Source organism: Agelaius phoeniceus, chromosome 4, assembly GCF_051311805.1.
Source record: "Agelaius phoeniceus isolate bAgePho1 chromosome 4, bAgePho1.hap1, whole genome shotgun sequence".
In the NCBI taxonomy this organism is placed as follows: domain Eukaryota; kingdom Metazoa; phylum Chordata; class Aves; order Passeriformes; family Icteridae; genus Agelaius; species Agelaius phoeniceus.
The window spans coordinates 36790793-36812602 of NC_135268.1; the positions used below are offsets into that span (position 1 = coordinate 36790793).

Here is a 21810-nt window from a genome sequence, read left to right on the forward strand (position 1 = left end):
AAAAAAAAAAGATGAAGTTCAAAACCAGAACTACTGGAACAATGAGGGGTAGACATAAAAACCTTCTACAGAAGAATAAGAACTACATGGAATACACTGCAGTGGAGGAAGAGCATAATGGGGGCTTTGAAAAAGGATATTAAGTCAAGAATACAGAATCTTTTCCTAAATGTTCTTATTGTTTAGAATGCAACTGAAGAGAACTGGAATCACAGAATCATTTGGGTTGGAAGGGACCTTCAAGATCATCAGTTCCAACCCCTCTGCCATGGACAGGGACATCTTCCACTAGACCAGTTTGCTCAGAGTCCCACCCGACCTGGTGTTGAACACTTCCAGGGATGGGGCACCCTGTTCCAGTGCCTCACCACCCTCACAGTAAAGAATTCTTCCTAATACCTAATCATAACCTATCTTCTTCCAGTTTGAGTCCACTCCCCCTTGTGCTGTCACTACATACTCTTGTAAAAAGTTCCTCTCAATCTTTCTTGTAAGAAGGAAGGATAGGAGAAGACAATGTCAGGGCAGTAAACAATCCTATGAAAAAGGTGGATGCTAGATTTTCCTTCCTGCTATTACTCAAGATGGATCATATGGATCAAAATAATATTGTATTACTTGCATATAACAGAAGATATAAACACATCATTTTCTCCAATGAAGCCCATTATTTAGATGATTATTGAATTTTAAATTTAGATCAAACATACTTTAAACAGACCAGTGAAAACATTATTTCATTAGAAAACATGAGGCTGGAGGATATGAAACAAGTAGAAAATAAGACCAAAAAAAGCCTACTCTGCTGTTCAGCTTGTCAGGGTCTTATTTGTCATCACAACAAACATGCAGGTTTTTCAAGGTCTAATAATTTTATCTATTTTGCGCATTTTATTTTTTTTCAACTCAGATTGAAATTCTTCACATCCTTCCTGAGAATCTCAGTACTCCATACTGTTGATACAATGGCTGCAACTGTTTCCATTCTTATATAATCTACATCCTTATTTGCAAAGAACTAGCTAATCAGAGAAGTTAAGGGATCACAGAGGAATGAAAAGGAATACCAAAAGCCACTTTGCTAATAGCACCCCAAGGTACCTGTTACACCTAATTATATTTGTTTACCTCCAGAAGCTATCAATGCCTGCAGAATCTGATTACTCTGTACAGTGAATAACCTATTAGGGAGAAGTTAAGGCTTGCCCATGGGATCAATTCAAGATGGATTCAAATAAAAGCAGCATTCTGTGCTTTTTTAGGCAGAGAAGCAAGCAAACAACAGTTGCATGAATCTGAAGATGGAAGAGAACTGATTACTGGCCTCCTCTTTGAAGTAACTTGGGGACAGCAACAGCTGCACAATATTTTGTAGAGTGCAGTTTACTTCTCCTCCTTGAGAAGAGAAATTAAGCACCTGCATGCATTCTCCAATGAAATGGCTAACAGACATTCAGGGTCACCAAGGGACTGAACCCAAGTCACGCTATGAAGTGTTTCCATCTAGCATTCGTTTCTGCAACAAATACATATGTACCTAGGCCTGCAGTTCCTACATCAGTTGTTTTCCTTAACAGACATATTTTCATTGAGGCTTCTTTACTTCAATCTTTACATTCACTTTTTTTCTTTTTTTCTCATTCAACAAAATCTTTGCTGCAGCAGAAAGCTTGAAATCCAATTCCCTTTCCCACCAAACTCCAGGAAACTGAAGAACTTTCCAAGCAGGGCAGGACAGAGGCAGCTGGCTGAGCTACGTCTCAGTGCTGCAGCAGGGCTGAGGTCAGCACGCAGCTTTCCTCTGCCTGCAGATGTCTGCAGGAATTACCACTACTGCAAGGGCTCTAAGAGTGCTGCTTTGCTACACTTATTTTAAAAACTAACTCAGGTGTTCTTTACTTGCACAAAAGTAAACAAAAGCTGATATTATTTTCTACTGGCAATTTGACTGAAGAGTGATTTCTTTTCCCTGATTTTTGTTCCGTTCTGTGCATTTGTATTTGTTTATGAAGTGTTAAACTAGGTCAGATCATCCAATTTGAGGTCTAAGAAATGTATATTGTACCCAGAACTGCAAATTTTCAAAAAAAAATCTAATAATATCTGTTCAGTTATGAATAATTTTTGTTCTTGGAACAGCAATGACTATAGGTGTTAACTGATTTAAAAGAATCACTTAAAATTTCTCTCAAAATGTGTTCAGTCTCACTTTTATTACTAACACAAATTTAATACGTGAAAGTTAGAAAAGAAAGGATCAGAGTAGTGAACATTGAATCATAATAGGACAAAATTGTCCTCAAATACAATCAGAGATTTTCATGGACTTCAACATTATCTAAAATTTTATCCTCACTGTACAAGAAATATCTCAATTATTACACCTATACTACAGAATAAACATCACAGACTACGCCCATTTTATAGTTAATGACTTCAAATAACCTCTAGTAAATGGAGCTACAATTCACATTTTCAAACAAAAGGATGTGGACTAACATATACAAGGTAAAAGCTATGTCTGTCATTATAACATGATAGAATTCCCTTAAAATAGGCAATGATTACAGGATTGGGAAATGCAATGAAAACTACCATATAAAAATCTTTCAAAAATATTTATTACTTTTCATCTTCATTTTCTTTCATAAAATTGGTAAGAATGGTTTGCTATACTTGTTTCTATCAGTTGTCTGTATATTTTCCAGAACAATAGTTATATACTCTCAGAAACCAGGCATTTCAAAATTCAACCCATACTTTACTGCACATCTCATGCCCTCCACCACAGCATGCATTTCAGTTTAGTATATAGTGAAAAAAACCCACCTATCTGATTTGAAGTAACTCTTAGGGTATAATTTATCATTCTAGACTTTCCATTCCACTTTAGTAGGGATTTGAGAAAATGTACTTACTTAAGTGTTGATGCCTGTTCTAAAAGGGTTTATTGAAAATACATTTTCTTAGTTGATGGAATCACTCTAAAAACATTAACAGAAATATATTTTGTGACTTTCATTTTTACATATTTTTTTCAAGGCCATATATCCTTTTTGCAACTTTTGCAGAGATAGGAATGTAGTTGTTAGCTAAATAGCTCAAGTGGCTGCCCTAGGAAAGGGCTTTTTCTAACAAGGCTAAGTAATTTAGTTTGAAAAAACACTACAAAAAGCTTTACTGGCTGAATTGAAGGGGCAGTTAATTGCAAGAAGCTAGGAAAGAATACCCAAGGGCAAGAAATCATTAAATTGGCCTTTTAAACCATCTTAAACTGAAGCCAAAATTGCACTAAGCAAGTTGAAACTTTTTGGTGTTCTTTTTTTTACAGTCGTGAAATTTTTTACCTCCAGATTTACAGATCCTTACATCAAGCTATAAAAATAAATATATATTTTTTCCTTTTAAAAATATCAAATTCTATTTCAGTTGAAGGCAGTAATGGCTTTTGAAGTTCCCATCTCATCACAGGATTCAGAAATTGAATTAATAAAACCTGACTTGATTCTTAGTATGGCTACACATTTCTTCTGTGACCTGAAGTACATATTTCTCATCCCAGAGATAATGTGAAAATACTTTTTTCTTTCATCATTCAGCCTCAATTATTTAAATGAAATACTGTTGGTGCAGGGAAATGTATCTTACCAAGTATTCACAGCATATCTATCAGAAAAGGACAAACACTGCTCCAAACCTTTGTATCTTTCTGTAATGCAAATTTGAATAGTCGCTGTGGCTGTACACACTGTTCCTAATCACTGATGTCTTTCTATATAAAAGATACAGCTTTCAACTCTTAAAATTTAAAGGGTTGGAGAAATTTTCTCAACTGCAACCTTTTACTGTAAATTGCTGTAACACATGACAAATGCAGGAAGATGGAGAAGATTTTATATATGGCTCTGTTGATGAAAAAGTTGATCCTTTACCTGTTCAACAACAAACTATACCCTTTGACATCCTAGTTGTGCTAATTTGGTTTTGAAGGATGGATATTAGGGACAGTCCAAAGCTAACTATTTCTCTGACTTGCTGATTGCTTTCATTTTGTGGCTAAGTGTGGTTTGGATTGACTGCATGACTCCAGTATTAACAAGAAAACACAGTGACTGCCTCCAATTACACTCATTTCAATTCCATTCAATAAAAATAGGTATCAAATAGCCAAGTGAAAATCACTGGTTCAGCTGCTGAGGCCATTAACTTTCCCAAAGAGAATTTTAGGTCTAAGATTATTTGTATCTCAGGTTATTTTAGAATCATCACCAGTACTGATTATTTTTCCTTTCAGAAAATTAAATATACAGTGGGCACAGTCTTACTGAGGACCCAGTTTTACTCACCTCAACATAGGAAATTGGAAATATTCCTATCTTGTCAGCCAGCATTCCTTCTGCCCAGTTTTCATCCACACGGCGAATTACAGTCAGAACATCATCCTGTGTGAACATGCAGTGATTATGTCTCCCAGCTCTAATTTAACTTCTCATTTAATTTTCCTCCATAACACAGGAGTAATCAGAGAAGGCAGGACATGGACAAGAACTGCAGAGAAGGCACTCTGTAAGAGGAATATGCTGCTTTGGGGGTTGAAGTCAGTTCAAGCTGTTCTTTTTCCTATTTTGTCAGAGCTCAACTAAGTGCCCACATCTCAGCGATCTGACTTTGTGCTTAGTGCCAGTCTTCCTGTCATGTTCAGTCCATGTTACTCACCAGCCCTCCTTTAATTCCTTGGCATTATTCAACAGAACCACAACCATTTTCCTTCTCAACTGACTCATTACCTAACCTTCCCTAGATGTTGTTTTTCTACTTAAGTAATTAAGAACATTGCTAGTGATATGACTTCTTTCGTATCTGCAATTTGAGTGTTTCTTTAGAAGATGGAATGTTTTAAATTCACAACATAGGTTATTTCTCATCAATTAGGAACATCACTACTGCAAGTATGCAAAAATGCATTCTCAGAAATAAAACATCAGAGAAATTATATGTAATTTAGAAAGAGAATGTGAAACTAATCAATATAGGAGAAATACTTGCACAATTACCTGTCCTTTTCATATGTGCACAGCTCCAATAAGAAATGCAAATAATTCTACAAAACAGTTATATCATTTCTTATCCAAAAAAATGAAATCATTAGAAGAAAATAGTAATTGTATTCTCTTTTTACCTTTGCAAATGGTAAACAGTCTTTATCTGCTTCCTTGTCTTTTACTTCAAAATCATAAAGTGCTTTGCACTGAGGCGGAGGTTGAGGTAAAGGTTTAATAATTTGAACAAAATTGGTAGGAAAAAAGCCATGGATGCCATTGACTTCTCCATGATACCAATTTTCATCCACCTGTCGACGTAAAATGATGATGTCTCCTTTACTGAATTTAAGATCTCCAGGTTCTTTTCCCTCGTAGTTATACAATGCTTTAGCACATGGTAACTGAGGTACACCCTAAAGAAAAAGAAAAAAATAATAGATCATTAGAATTAGATGAGCATTACTAAACAGAATTTATATTCTATTTTTGAAGAGTATGAATGAAGCTGCAAAGTATGAAATTGCAAAGTAAAATTATACACATATTTTACTGCAATGATTCTACTGATTTTTACCCACACAAGTGGGAAGAGCTTCAGTTCTTGGCAGTCTCAAAATCCCTCTAAGTTTCATTATGATTTTAAACATACAAAGTTTCTAGATACAGAAAAGACAGAAAAACATAATACTTTAACCTTCATGTACTAATTCAGTAAGATTAAACATTAAAAAAACAAAGCAAGCAAACTGGAAAGCAACCTGACCACTTGAGAGACCACTGGCAGAAAAATGCTGCAAGAAAATACAACACTGGAATAAAAAATTTCCTATAAGGCCTTTAAGGTGGTTTTCCTGCCTGACTTTCTTATTATCTTCCTCATCTTATTTACTTCATGGGCAGAGAATAATAAAGATGAGGACATAAAGGAGGTGTTTTCCAGCTTGAAAAACAAATTTCAGTTTATTAAAAATGAAAAATTTCATCCTGGAGCAACTCTTTTATTTAGATTATTTATTTAAAACCGCAGCTAATAAGAATTAGTGGAAAAGATCTGTTGAAGGTGTGCAGCCTTGGGTTTCCTGAACTCGATTCCTCCATAATATCTGAAAACTGTAGATCATTGGTGCTGCTCATGAATGCAGATCAGAAGGATTGCCATTTAACACTGTCACCCTCCCTTATATACATTGCAGGTATTATTTTTTAATTACTCAGCCTGTATCTCCAAATTTTGCAAGAGAGAGCTGTAAAACTCTACAACTCTAGTATTAGGGCTACTGCCTTCAAAACTCTCTTTTCTGCAAATTTAAATACCTGGAGGGGTGCTTACCCCCCTTAATGGCGCAAACAGCAATAACTTGCATTACTAATAGAGTCTTTCCAAAGCAAAGGCAGCCTTTATAGTCACATGGAGCACAGTATTTCACATCTTTGATGCAAGCCCGTATGGAAAAAGCAAAGTTTAATGAAATTCAAGGTTGCTGATACTATTTGCCACATCTACCCTATGGTATGTCTCTCCTCTCAAATCTTCCACCAGCTCAGATTGTAAATTGGAGTTGCACTTGCAATATCTCAAGAAGTCACACACAATGTAAGGAAATTCTCAGAAGGATTTATCACTTTGAGTCTGTCCATTGGGCAGAAGACAGAGTTTTGATAATGTATACCACATTGAACAAAATTTTATCTTTCAATATAATCAATTTTTTTTGGTCAGCTTTAACTTTTGTCCATGCATATTAATGTCTCAAATGTATAAAAAATATCTTAAAGATTAACTTCTCTAGTAACCTTTTTTCTATGCCAAACAGTCAAAGGAGAACCATGTGTGTATATACATAGGTACAGAGGAGTATGATTTACATATGAATACAGGAAAATCAAAGTTCATTCTATTGTCTCCAGGATTAATATGAAAAATATCATATTAGCAGTATCCAAGCAATTGTTCACAATTGGTGATCTCCAAATAATATTTTTCTTCATGATCACACTTAATTGCATCAGTGCACTATGATGCCACACTCTGTACAAACCCGGATATGAAAAAGGCACCAAGTAGGGAATTTGTGGGCCTCAGCCAAGTGAGGGGAAAATTAATGGTCAGAACAGAAGAATTAAAAAATCATATATATATATGTGTGTGTGTGTGTGTGTTTGTGTGTGTATTTTTTAGTTTTATGTTCTCTGCAGAGTACACAGACAGAATGAAGGAAGCAGTCAGTGTAGATGGAGTATGAACAAGTGCAAAGAGAGAACTTTGGGGGAGAGGAAGCAAAAAGAAACAGACCTCTAAACAAGAGAGGAAACACTGCTTGCTTATCCCTTTCCATCACAATAACAAACAAGCAAACAAATACACAAACAAAAGGATTAGGAGCCAAGAATTACTTGACAGAAAGCGGGCCCCGAGCAATTATGGCTACTACAGGATACAGAAATCTCTCTTGCACTGGAGGTAATAGTTTGACTTCTCCCAGGAATCTCACCATTGTCCTGGGAGAATGCTTTCTATGTGCCCACGCTGAGGAAGAGGTTTTAGGTCATCTTTTTTTAATAAAATACAGTTGGAAAAAAAATCTCTTTAAAAACAAACAAAACAAGCCAGAAGTACCAGTGCAGATCATGTCAAAGCAATCAAACTCATTTGCCATAATTTAATTGTTAGAACTCCATATTGAATTTATGCAGTTTATCACAAAGGCTCCCACAAACAAATCTCCATACAAAAGTACAAACATGTGTTTATGCTTTATAGGAAGTTCTTTTCCCAGTGTAAAGGTTGAGTTTGTGCAAAGCTTGTTTCCCACATTAAATAGAAATGGTTCCAGTCCGTAATTCCAAATAAAACAAAGTTCAACAAAACACACAGTTCCAGTTGGACTCCCAGGGATTAAAGAGAAGTAGTTAAATGACTGAGAGGAGAAGTGGATGACTTTCCCTTCTGTCCCAGAGGGAGGATGAAGTGAGAAAGAGCGGGTGCAATGGGGAGGGCTGCTTTCAGGGGTACAGGATCAAGAGCCCTCGAGCACCATTTTCACATTCCTGCTCCTCTGAGCAACCTGGAGCCATGGCTCACAGCCGGCGCCTTCCGGGTCCTTGTGGTCAGGCAGCTCCAGCCCCCCTCTGCCCCTCTGGCTGCTCACCAGCAGAGATGGCCATGAGGACACGCCGAGCCAGAGTTTACATTTCACTCCATGCCTCTCACTTGGCTAAACATGAAAGAAAGGCTTTGGAAGAAAAACTTTGCAGCCTACCCTTAAGTTTACAGCTGCCACTTACCCTTGCAGCTCTTTGAGTAAGCAACAACAACAACAACAAAACAAAGACAAAAACCATTTTAGGAAGTTAAAATATAAAATTCAGAACGACTCCAAATGACAGGCTCTTAGAATTATTTCCTTAGTCCTTATGCAAAAATATCTGAATTTCTAGTGCTACTGATGATAGACAAAGTGTTTAAATTAATTTTTAGCAAAGGCATGGATCTACACATAAATTTCAGATGCCAGATTCCTTTAAAGAAAATAATACATGATGACATCAAAACAAATGGCTTAAAAAGAATATGAAAAAATGCATATGCATTCATATACATGAGGCTCAGGTTTCTCAGTTTTCTTCTCCTAACCCAGATATTTTGTCTTAGAAACCTACAGAATGCACTATTTTGCTCTTTGGAATTATACTTTTGTTTTCAGTCACCTTATTTCGAACTTTACTTTTATTTTTTTAATGGGCAATATGCAACTGTATGTATTTTTCATCAGCTTAAGCCAAGAGAAACTTATGCCTGTGAAGAAACACGAGATCTGATTTCCTTTAAAAAAGGAGTTTTGGCGGCAGAAGCCCAAATGTAAATATGCTTACACTGGCACAAAACAGTGCTCAGTTTGTACATACTGCACTTGAAGAACCACCATTAGCTAAAGTGGCAAAAAATAGTACACCCTCTCTCAAGGAAATGAATGGAACAGACACAAGATCAGCCGCAGCTCTGTTTCTTCAAAGCCTCCCGGACACGGTGCTGCTGGCTGTCCCTTTGCCAAGCAAGCAAGGCATTCCCTGTTCCCTGGCTGCAAGATTGGGAAGTGGCCTGGGCTTCCCCATGAGCCAGCTGAATTTACCCAGAATAATTACACTGGTTTCACCTGCCTGAGTTTCTTAGACACTGAGTGTTTTCAAGGGGCCAGGAAGTAGTGCCTTTTATAGGAGTACTGCTTATGTTGATAATAAGACAGACAAAAACAATTTTCTGAAACTGGCTACATGCTCTATCAGCTTCCAGAAAAATCCAGCTTGTTCAGGTACCTCAGCAGCAGTTTTTAGGCCTACCTTTATTTACAGAAAATCTGAAAACAGGAAGTTGATCCATGTCATGAGGGGATTTTTAACATCCATTATTTGCAACTTTCTTACAAGGAAAGACAGAAAATTGATTTTTCTTCACCTACACTTTTTTTTTCTTTCCATGCAGTTCCTAAATCAAACCAAGAGTCACATTAATGACCAGAACAAGTTGAGAAAGTACCACAAAAAAATCTCAAATTACACAGCAATTGAAAGTCCAGTAAGTCTAGTGATTCAGAGGTACTTTTTTCAGTCAATTCTTTTTTTGTTTTTTCCAAAACCATCAGTATTGTAAGACTGATACTTGATTGCCTGTGAAAGGTGCTTTTACATAAGGATAACATAATGCAAATGTTTGCAGCCAAAACTTGTTTGCAAGGCAGATTTGTGTAAAGTGGTTCTTAATATGTACATCCTCCAGTAGGTACAGGCAAACCTGAGATTTCCTCTTCAGACACTTAGTCATTCAAACCTTTTCAAGGACAATATTGCTTCTTTTAATCTTCTGGTGTATTCTATTTCATATTATTGCTTTCTTGATTCAAATCTTTCAAATGCATCCTTCCTATTACTTTTTTTAAAGTGTATTTTTGCTTTCTTGCCTTCTTTAGCTTTACTAAGCTGTCCAGTCCTGCAAGAACATCCCCTTTCACATCTGTATTTTTTTAATGTCTCTTTCATCTCACTGGCTCAAATAAGTAGTTTCAAGTCTTAATTTATAGCCACCTGATCTGTGTAATTCAATTTTCTTTGTTTCAGCCTGCTTTGCTCCTTCTCTGCTTGCATTTAACTTTCCATGTATTTTGAGTCATAGAGCATATGAAAATACTTTACCAAAGACCTTCTTAAACTGCTTATATTAAAAGATGTGTTTTCTCAAGTTGGATTTCTTTCTAAAGGAAGGACACATATTCCCTGTGTTAAGATACAGGTACATTGCTTTGGCCTGAGAAATTAAATATTTAGTTTTGTAGGACAGAGCAACCTAGAGATGATAACATTTGAAACTAAATCTCCCTGTTTCTTTTTGAGCTCCAGAACACAAAGTGTTTCCATAATCCAAGAAGAATGTTAAAAGCTGGCTCCCTGCATTTACTTTTGTCATCTAAGGAACAATTCAAACAAGGTCAGGTTTGTGCAAAGAAAGGGTGACTTGAGTGTTATTCATCTGTACCCAACAGTGACTTGTTAGCGTAATCAACCTTACGTACTTCTGCCATCAGAACTATCTCAGAAGCCTGCAGAGGTCATCAATACAGACAAATTTTTTTCAGATAAAGTGTCTCTGAGGTCCTACTATCTGGATGACAAAAAAGTAAGATATTTTAATGTCAGGAGGCTGCATCAAACTGCCAGTATACTGTAATAACCATAAAAACAAACCTTTGGTAACATCTGATATAAATTACTACTGCTGCACTGAATACAGTAAACCAGGCTTTGGGGTTATAATAGTTCATTAGATTAAAGAAGTGAGCAATGTTAATGTTGGTAAGTATATTCATTTCTACTGGTTTCCTACAATACAGTTGTACTAAATATAATTTTTCTCTGCACACATAAAGCAAAAGGCCAAACATTTGACTTTAAAAAGTGCAAATTTGTAGTTGTTTTGAAATGCTGTATTCAAATATAGTTACTTGCTATACAGCTTCTAATTTTAATGAAAGTAGAAGTTTAGCATCAAGAGGAAACTAGCTAGCCAGGTTGCCCTGATCAAAGAGATCAGGGTTTGAAACCCAACTGTGCGTAACTTAACCCATATAACAATCATAGTTTTGAAGAAAGATTACTTTAGGAAAAATATCAGGGTGTATAATAAAAAAAATAATCAAGCCAACATATTTATTATACTTTTGCAATCAGTAAAAATTTTAGGATCTTGATAAATGAGGAAACATTTTTACTGTTGTTTAATTAACTGAAGTTAAAAATTCTTTAATAGACTTTACTAATTTTCAAGGTTTCATCCATCTAATGCAGGTTGACACACCAATCACTCCTAGAGCCCTTTGCCTGACTCTGTTCAGGACTTTACCAGCTAACTTTGCTCTTGGTAACTTGCAGAAGAATTTCACAGCACAGACTCAGAGAAACTTATATTTTAGAGCAGATGGGTAGCTCCTTTATTCATGTAAGCAATTCTTATGTGCTCTTTTAAGGTAAATTCTCAATGGTCTACTTAAAGTAGCCATTTTATTAAAGCCCTTTTTGCTTCCTCTGTCTTAACAGCTTTTAGGAGAAAACATTTTGGCTTTTTTTTTCTTGTCTGATGTTCAGAAATAAGTATAAGGTTGTTTAATGTAAGTATGAGCAACTCTTTCCCACAAAGTTGTTTTGAAATTAAAAGCTGGAATACAGGAGAATGAAAGGAATTTAAAGATGTTGCCTTAAGGCCTAAGCAATCACACTAATAATACGGAAGGTTAGGAAGGGACATTTACAAAGCTTTCCAAAGGCACTTCTCCCAGTCCCTTTCTGTGTCACACCTTCATAAACACTTTTTTTTTTCAAATAAAAAGTGTGTTTTCAGAATGCTGCCTTTTTTTCTTTGCCTAGTCAAAATGCAAAGTTCTTAGCTACTTCCTTTCCCAAAGTTTATTAAGTAAAGAAAATTCTGAACACTTTCCACTGAACTAAACCTCTAAGTTAATAAAATAAGTAAGCAAAAAATAGAAGAAAGTGGAAGAGAAAATAATTATATCCTGCACACAGCATGTCCCCAAATATTTTAACTGTATGCACCTGACATGTTCAAGATTGCTTCTTCCACAAGCAAACAAAATGAATTATGAGAAAACTGCTCTGCACAGGAAAGACTGAGGAGGTAACTTTCAAGATGCAGAAGAGAACGCAGGTCTGTATTGCTGTTGATTTGCATATCAAACAATTCCATTTTGAATCTTTAAAAACCTTTCGATTAATTGTTTACTACAAAAGATTTTTGCTTTGAAAAACACCAGATCCTTTTAAGAATCTAAACAAAACCTTAAATTGTGCACTGCATAGAGCTAGAATGTTTATATAAAATAGCTACTTCCAAAAGCAATGATTTGTTTGAAAGATCAGCTCTGATAAGCTGTTACACCAACACCACTGCTCAAACTGAAAGTGCCACTATCTTCATTGGTATTCTCTTGGTATGTTCTGACTCAAGGGCATTTGATGTCTCCACCAAACTTCACTTTTCTTGTCCCAGTGCCACCATACAGCAGCATAGATCTCCTAATCTCTTTTAGCACATCAAGTTAATATCAGCACAGCAGCACAGGTTCCCCCAGCACTCAGATTCTCCTAGCAGTGTAACTTCCAATGTGTTCTCTTTTCAGGTGATATCACCCATGGCTTCTCAGACAAGAACACTGCATACCGCAAGAATAAGGAAAGAGAAAGACATCCATCCCTCTTGGCAAGGATACATCTACAACTCTGAGACTGCATAGTTGGACTTACTAGTCCTACTCTGAAGTGCCTCTAGCTTCTGTACATCCCTGAAGAAGTCTCAGTGTGGATGTTAGAATATATCTAATGTTCCCCAGTCATATCCAATTTCTCATTATTAAAAGCCCCATGAATATCCCAAGTTAGAAAGGCAGGAACACCAACTGCTTTGAAAGTTTTGTTGTTCCAAATTCCTCTACCCCTATAAAACTGCAGAAAATTACCTCCCAGTTATTAATTTCATCTTTTTGGAGAACAGTTTGGAAAAAGAAAAATAGATGCAGCTGATTACTAATCCACTTTATTATTTTCTAGCTCTAGACACTTTGAAAAAAGTGTCTTTATAATGGTAAGACAAACTTTTTTTTGGTGGGGGGAGAAAAGTAAGTGAAGTAGAAAACCACAGCAAGAAAAGAAGCAAACAAATTTAAAAATATCAGAATAAAGTCTATGAAGGTCAGGAGCCTGACAAAGACCTAGCAAAAGACTTTGAAATAGTATGTCTTGAGTACTTTTCTAAGATAAATATATCCCTGAAGCTCAGAGTACAAAATACCTAATTATAAGACAGTACTTTTGTGTTTATCAAGAAGCCTCATTTTGCACAGTTATCTAGTAAATGCCTTTCACAACTACTCACTCCCATCCAAAATCTGTTGCAGGAACTGTGACAACTTTCTGGTGTGAATAGTTTCTTAAATATAACTTGCTTTTTTTTTGCTTATTATATGAACATAAAATCACAAAACAAGAGAAAAGAAAACCTTCTGACCACTACCAAAATACAGACCTCATCTCAGTGTTAAACACTTTCCCTAAATTCCTTCTTACATGGCTAATACATAGCCCTTCCTTTCATTCATTTTAGTTTCCACATAATCTGGAAATTACACATCTTTGGCATTCTTTTGCTGCTGCCTAAATTAATACTTATCCTTCTAATACAGTGATTTAGAATTTACTTTCACTGTCGAAAGCCATAAATGCAATTGCCTAAACAGCAAAATAATTAATTCCCAAGCAAGATGTGTGCCATTCTGAGCTCCAAGTCCAGAACAAAGAGAAATTTTCACACAAACTCAGAATGCTTTTCTTTCCTTTTGGCTTAATGGGAGGCAGCTAGAGAAGCCACAGACCTTCATATGCCCTTCCACAAATAAAGCATCAATAACTGCAACTGTTATAATTCAAATCTGCCCTACCAACTGAACAGCCATCTAACCTTATAACAGCTTCTATCAGTCACCAGAAAGGGGGAAAAAAATCACCTAAACATCCAGAAAACATGTTTCTGTAATCTACACAGTCAGTAGGGCAGACATACCATACATGACAGCTGTTGTGATTTCTGTATCATATGCAGTAGTTAAAGGGATACAGTCAACAGCAATCTCAAAGAAAGAAACCATCTTGCAATGCTTAGAAACATCTCCATTTGGTTTAACAATTTTCTTTTTTTCATATATTAACACAAAATCTCACCACATTAGAAGAAATAAAAGGGAATCTACATAAAGCCACAGGGCATTGCTAACACCTAGAAAAAGATTCCATGATTAATGCCATACTACCAGGCTGTGCTATGATGGAGTAGTGGGAACAAATTGAACCATGTCATCTGCCAGTCTTTGCATGGCTAATCAGGATACATTAGCTTATTTCCTTTTTTGCATTAAACAGAAGCCATAAACACTGGAAAAGTAGATGCATTTTACCGAGCACATATCAAATTCTCTCACAAACTGAACTTTACAGCAGCACTTCACAAAACACATTCTGCTTGCTTACTTTACAAGATAAAAACCCCATTAATCTACTTAGTGTAGAAGACTGGAACACAGTTTCTCAACAAATCCCTGGGACACAGGAGGCCCTTGTCCCTCTTTCAGGGAGCTGATATTTTAACACAAGCTTCAGAAGTTCCAGAAGGTTTACCAACAATATAAAAATTTAAGAGTAATGCTCTGTACTCTTCTAAAGGTTTTTACACTTTGAAAACGAACATAAAGAAGCTTCCCTCAATGTGATGTGCAAATGAATATGTTTGCCTCTTGCACCAAGAAAAGGTGAGGGAATTCCAGACAAGAAGACAGACTTAAAAAACAAATCTGAGAAGAATAAATGAGAAATGAGATTGCTAAAAGCAAAATCTTACTGAGCTTTGAAGGCGAGGAGTTAGAACATGATACAGGAGGAGCAAAGCGGGCAAATGACTCTGAATAAGTGACTTGGTGAGATTATTCTTGGTGAGATCAGCATGAAGAAATGTTCCTTTAATCTCTCAAATACTTTGCTGCCAAAACTTGGGCAATGGGAAAACACAGAGCTGCAAATTAAGAGGTTGCTGCATTTTTTGATGAAAACCTATCAAGGTTGACAGGCCTGACTTTTTATCTGAGCACGCTTTGCTTTCCACTACGATCAAGTGTGAATTTGTTCCCCACCAAAACAGTACAAGCTCTAAAATTACAAAGGCACTGTTAATGGTATTTAAAATGAGAGTAACCACAGGCATCTCTTCTGTCTGAATTTGATTTTACAGTCCTGGAGATAGCATCTGACATTCCATTACCTTCTGAGAGTGTTTCTAGGTTTATTTACCATTACTTCAACTATTTTGTAAATGCTCAGGTGCTTGTTCAACCTTTTGAATGAATCCAACATCACCATCACACGTCCTTCTCAGGCATTCCCTGCAAACTTTTGTTGCCAGAAACTGGAGGGACTTGGCTAAGCTTGGTTTAGGACTGGTATCATGTCCTCTTTCTCTTAAAACCCTTAAAACTCACTCTCTTGAAATTCATTTGGAATCAATTTGATTCTTTTCATATCCTGACTTCAAACAGCTTCTTGCCCATTGCATAAAAGAAAAGGTGCTAATCTTAGGCTGTCACTGTAGCACACACAAATACACATTCACTGCATGCACAGAATAAATAAACTATTTGCAATTTATTCTTACTCATCTTTTAAATTTTTCATGTTTCAAAGCAAAAGATTTTTTTTTTTTTACTTGAAGCAGCTGGTCAGCATTTTGAAAAGGCAACTAATCCTAGCTGAAATGATGCATCTTTTTTAAGATAAAGTTCTTGTATGCTCTTTATTGTAACAAAAGAGCCAGAAGAATGCTACATTAACATTTATCTCTTGTGCAGTGACAAGCTGGAGTTTGCACTTCCTGGTTATTCCCATCCAGTCTGTAGAAGTAGACAAACAGCAAATGAGCCTTCTGCTCAGTTTAGTATAGTCAAACAGGCTTGAACACATAGTGCCTACAAGAAAGGATTATGCTTCACATTTCATACTGTTCAAATGGATCTCTTTTAGCATAAAAGCATTACTGTAAAAACCCAAACCAATCTGCATGTCTTGAGTTATGAGGTCTGAATTGGTACATTGCATCACCACCCTCCCATCTGCTGTCACTGTCACTGTCACTGTACAAGCCCTCCCTGAGTTGTGGTTTTTTTATCCTGCACCTTCATGCTCAGAGTTGCTCAATTCCTTCAGCATCCTTCATCCTCACTTCCACCTTCCCCAGGCTTCCTTTCTGCAGGGGAGGTCAGTGAGGAGCTCTGCATTCAGCTCCCCAAGCCCTTCTGCAAGCCTGTCCCACTGCTCCTGCTCTCCCTATCCCTGGAGATGAATTGGCTCTGCCCTGTCAGTAGTGCAGAGAGCCATATTCCACGTGTTTATCTTAATTAACCTCTTATTCCATTAAAAGTTGCCACTGGTTTTACATGGCAGCTAGTAATGAAGCAAGACGGTGAACTCCAGCACATCCTGGCCAGGTTTTCTCCCAGGCTGCTCTAGCCCAGACTGTCCTGCACTGTACAGGATGCCTAATTCTTACAAAAACTATCAGCTCAAATGAAGCAAAACCTCTCAGCACTCTAACTCCACCATCAGAGGCAGGGAGAGCTGCATAAGCAATACACAAAGTACAACTAGATAATTCAGGGTAGACAGATAAAGATTTTCCATTTAGCTTTTCAATGCAATTGTTTCTCCAAAACTTCTGTTGTGGATTTAAGCATGAGATGTGAGGAAGGGTTAGAAATGCTGGGCAACAGGAGGCTTACATTGCAAGGATAACCTGTTCACCTCTCAGTCTTTTATTGCAGAAAAAGTTACCAGAACTTGGACCCAAGGAGGTCACAGTCTGATTTGACTTACACCAGTTCTGCTCCTCTAGTCCACTTGCACTGTTACCATTTTATTAATAGCCAGTTACAATAAACAGAACAGAATGCTCTGTGACATAGAAACTAGAAACTGCCAAACTAGTTAAATGAAGGATGTTCCAGCAACTGTGTCTGCATGCATTGTGGAAGAGGAAATTTGACACTAACAGGTTGATCATTACTATGCAGTCATAACACAGATTAAACCTCTATGTTTACATATGATTCCATCAGGAAATCTTCCACCATCTTTTTTTCATATTTATTAGACACTGCCTATAAATTGCAACCTTTGAGTCTTACACACACAAAGCTGCTTCTTGCAGGTAGTCCTCTACTTCAAAATATACATCCTTTCTACTTCAAGCAACAATTTATTAGCAATTCTACTCTATTTTCATATGCATTTTACTAAAAGCCTTTAACTTCTTCAAATGTTATGAGAAAGTTCATAGTCACTTTGTAAACCAACATCTGAATTATCTCCTGGACTTACACCACAATTCATGAGTCTCTGTATCTATAAAAAACAAATTTATACAAGAGTTGGGCTTTTTTACTCTCAAATATTTGAAAAAGGAAAGTATTTTTTTTCCATTTTTCTATGATACAATCACAAAGGAAACAATCCATTCTTTCATCTAGTTGAAAAAAAATTTTACTATTTTACTTTCACAGCAAAGAGGGTTTATATTTATACCATGAACTGTTTCAGATCTGCTTATAGTTTTCATTTGTGTTCATGCCATAAATGAAAACTTATGCTTCTATATAATGATTTTTATCAAATAGCTATATGAATGAAAATATTTAGTAAGTAGCATATTCTGGTACACTTTTCTCTTTTTTCATTTTGGAGCGGCCTTAACATAATGTATATGAACTACACTCCTTTTTTGATGAAATTAAAATGGAAGGTGTTCTCCAACAGTGGTCTACTCATCCAAACATTCCCTGGAATCAGAGTAGAATTCATTCAAAGTATTACCTCTGAAGAAATACAGCCTGTGGCCACCAGGTCCTCAGCATCCACTGTTTGCTTCTATGGATCCATTCCCACTACAGATTACTTGTAATATAGATCCAGCCAAACTTTTCCGAGCCTAAAGAAGTTTTTAGTCCTTTGGTTGTAAAACATGATAGATGCCGTGATCTCAATGTGTTTTCTTTGAAATACTTAAAGCAGCTCTTACTCCAGCCAGGTTAATCTCATTAAAAGTTTATTCCATGGAAGTTAATTTCATGATATTCTTCCTCTACAAGGGCTTCCTGTCTTTGAGACTCCACAGCAAGCAAATTAATAACCATCTACTTACATTAACAGGGATTGCACAGAATAATTATGTTCCATAAATAAATACTCAAGAACAGCTTACAAGAAGTACAACTTTCTCATTTAAATAAAAAGTATTTTAATTAAGCAAGTGCAACCATAATGCATTATTATGGGAAAGCACTGCTCTGGAGCCAAGAGTTAAGAATCAGATAGGATAATGAAAGGCTGACAGCTCTTTAATTCTCTCTCTTAACTATTCATGCTACTCAACTGGTTGAGATATATTAGGAAAGCAGAATTCAGTCATTCTGCTTCCTAGTTCTTGGACTCAGACGCCACTAAGGCCTGATGGAAAGACAACTCCTGGAGCAGGACTCTTAAAATAAAGTGAAACTCCACCTCTTTTTGTCACCATGGTAGGAGAGCCTGCACCTCAAGGCCCACTGCTAATGGAGTTGGTTTTGTCTAGCTCTTGTATGAGACTGTAGCTTATTTATACAGAATCAAACAGATCAACTTCTCTTAAAAGAAACACAAATACACAGGAAAAGCTCTACAAATCACAACAACATGAACACAGCCCTCAGCTTTGTAACTGTTCCACTCAGCACGTTTATGTGAATTGGTACTGACACAGAAATACAGACCTGAATAAGGCCCTGAATATTTATTCCTGTAGGTACAAAACCTGCATATGGTGAAACAATACTTATATTAGGTATTGGTATGTGCTGTCATTACACACTTTCAGCGATCCTGCAAGGTAAATACTCTTCAGCCACTGACTTCAGCTCAAAGTGAAACAAATCATCTTATAAGCAAAACCCCCCTCCATGTTTCTCCTAACTAACCTTCCTGTCAGGTTTTCTTGAGGTTCCAGTTTTTCTCTATTCACTCAAATGTGTTCTCTTTTTAGGATGGCTGAGGCTTAGGATTTGATGTGATCCTAGACACAGTTTTGGAAAGCATCGCATAGCAATACCAATGTATATCGTGACATTCTGTCCAAAATCTGCAGCCTTCAACAGAGCCAACTCACAAGTCTGCACCCAAACTGCCTCTAAGCAGGTATTTAATGTTGTTTCTTAAGAGCCCATTGAGGCTGTGATGCAGAAGATCACTTCTTCCAGAAAGGCACCAAGTGTTTAACTGAAAACATTGATAGACAAACAATTTATCCATTAGGAGATTTTCACTGGCATCCCCATGCTACAATGATTTAGATGCTTCTTAATGCACTTGTGCACTCATGGAAACTTTAGTCTGTTATTTGCTGGCAATGTTAAAAAAAATAAGAATACATAAGGTCTAGCAAGAAAAAATACCTAAAATAGTGTCTTAAGCATGTCTTCATTTTTTTTTTTACATTTTTGGGGAACACCAAGAAAAGTGTCTTCTGGCACATATCAAGGTACTTTCTTATAAAATTTCTCCATTTTGGTTAGACATGAATGTGATCATCCCACAGTACAAACAAAATTCTACCCTTCAGAAAAAAATTGGTGTGACAGCACCATGGTGTCAGTATTCTGCTGTGTACATGCACACACTTCTGCAAACCTCATTTATCATCCACACATCAGGCAAAATACATTGCAAATTTATTATATTGCCTAAAGGAAATAAAACACAATATCTCATTATTCAGGTGTTCAAATTTAATTTCCTTTCAGTTTTTAAGTCTACATTAGCAGCTTACATTAAGTTTAAACTTCCAGATAAACAGTAAATAATTAGCTCTTCATAAAGATGGCAAGAGAGGATCTCCTGTGCTCCTTGCATCACACTGTTTTTGCAGTTTTCAAACCTTCAGCCTGGGAGTGATTAATACATCTTCCTATTTGTTTTTGCAGAGCTATACTGCTCAAGAGTTTGGTAATATAAGGTTTGACTCCTGGGTGCTCCAATTAAATCATTTAGTTATGAAATGTCAGACATGGCCTCTCCTCTCCCTTCCTTAAAAAAAAAAAAAAACAAACCAAAACCAACCAACCAAACAAAAAAAGACATTTCTGGAATGTACTTACATTGTTTGGGGCAAGTAAACAAAGCACTGTATTAAATTGCCCTTGCAATTACATTGCTAAATAGTTACAAGTAAAAGCTTCTCCAGATTTGTAAAAGGTAGTACAGCTTGGTTTCCTAAATTTCTTTTACTTATATCTCTAACATTGTCCCTAAAATTACCCATACTCAAATGTTTTTTGTTAAATTCAACATGAGTCTTTGAACACTGTACAGAGGAGTTTAGCATAAAAACATATCCAAAAGAATGGCATTTTAGAAATCAGCGTTGTCATCATTATGAATCAGGATGTATTTTAAGAGCATGTAATTGATTTTCTTTTAAAATATTAAAGACAACAATAAAAAAGCCCCACAAACTTTGGAATCTTGTTCTCAATGGCAACACTTATTGTTAACATCTGCTCTAAACATGAGCTAGAATATAAACCTTAATAATGTGGATGAAAATTCCAAGATCCAATACGACTTTACTGAAAAAACCCTGATTTGTATGAAATGTTCCATGTGTCTTGTGGAGCCAAAGGCAATTTTTAGCTTGGTTACATCTGAATAGGAATCCCTGCGGTCTTGGCCAGCTCCACTCCTCTCTCTATCAAGCTGCATTAAAACAAGCAGGAACAAAAAAAGGCAGAGTGCCACATTAGTGCCATCCTCTGCCTGGCTCTCTGTGGCTGCTGGCTGCTCACTGAGCACATGGATAATCTGACACTAGCAACAAGAGTCCCTGTTCCAGATGGCTGCTAGGGGACATACCAGTGGTAAGGGACACTGGCAAACCCCAAACACTACGGGGCCAGTTAACACACAGGACATGAAGAGGCATCACAGGTTACTCCAGTATTGGTACTGGCCTAAATCTTAAACTAATGAAAGTCAGCAACCTCCTTAAAAAGGAGACTGAAAGCTGAAATGCCTTTCAAGAAAGTTATGTGTACACGAGTTGGAGAAATAAGGTAGGTGGTCTTCTACTCTTCCCCAGCCAAAGGAACAAAGGAACAGGATCAGGTTTTCCCTTTGCTTGGGTTCAGTGGTTTGACTGCTGCAGTTTATCACTAGCTAATATTCAACATGTTGAACAAAGACCAATCAGCCAGTAAAGGGAAAATTGCTAGAAAGCAAACATACAGGCAGGGTACCAAACTAACAATTACAGTATAACCACAGCTTCAGCAACACACAAACTGAGTTAATGGGATTCACCTGGCATTTCTAGGGAAGAAAGTTCTCTGCCTGTGCTTCCAGATCAGCCCACACAGACCAACCACTTTATTTACTGACAAATGTCCAGTATCTTATATTCTCTTTGTTAAATAAAATTATCTGCCTTGATAGGGAGTTACAAATCTGGATTTCTAATGAAAAAGCACCAAGCTGAGAGGACAGTAACAGGCAGACCCAGCTGTGTAAGACAGCCATCAAAATCCAGACTGCAGCTACCCTGCAGCTCCTTGAACAATGACTGCTCCACTTCCCTACAAAGGGGAAA

The 21810-nt window shown here is 36.7% G+C and overlaps 1 protein-coding gene across 2 annotated transcripts in view; it reads right to left on the minus strand.

Annotated features, from left to right (window-relative positions):
- SH3RF1 (SH3 domain containing ring finger 1) overlaps positions 1–21810 on the minus strand; it is an 82628-nt gene that overhangs the window by 27329 nt on the left and 33489 nt on the right. For both annotated transcript variants that reach the window (XM_077177294.1, XM_054633509.2), the window contains exons 3-4: positions 5180–5455; positions 4347–4442 (exon numbers count right to left, since the gene is read on the minus strand). In XM_077177294.1, coding sequence (XP_077033409.1) covers positions 4347–4442; positions 5180–5455 — 372 coding nt within the window. The remainder of the gene's footprint in view (positions 1–4346; positions 4443–5179; positions 5456–21810) is intronic.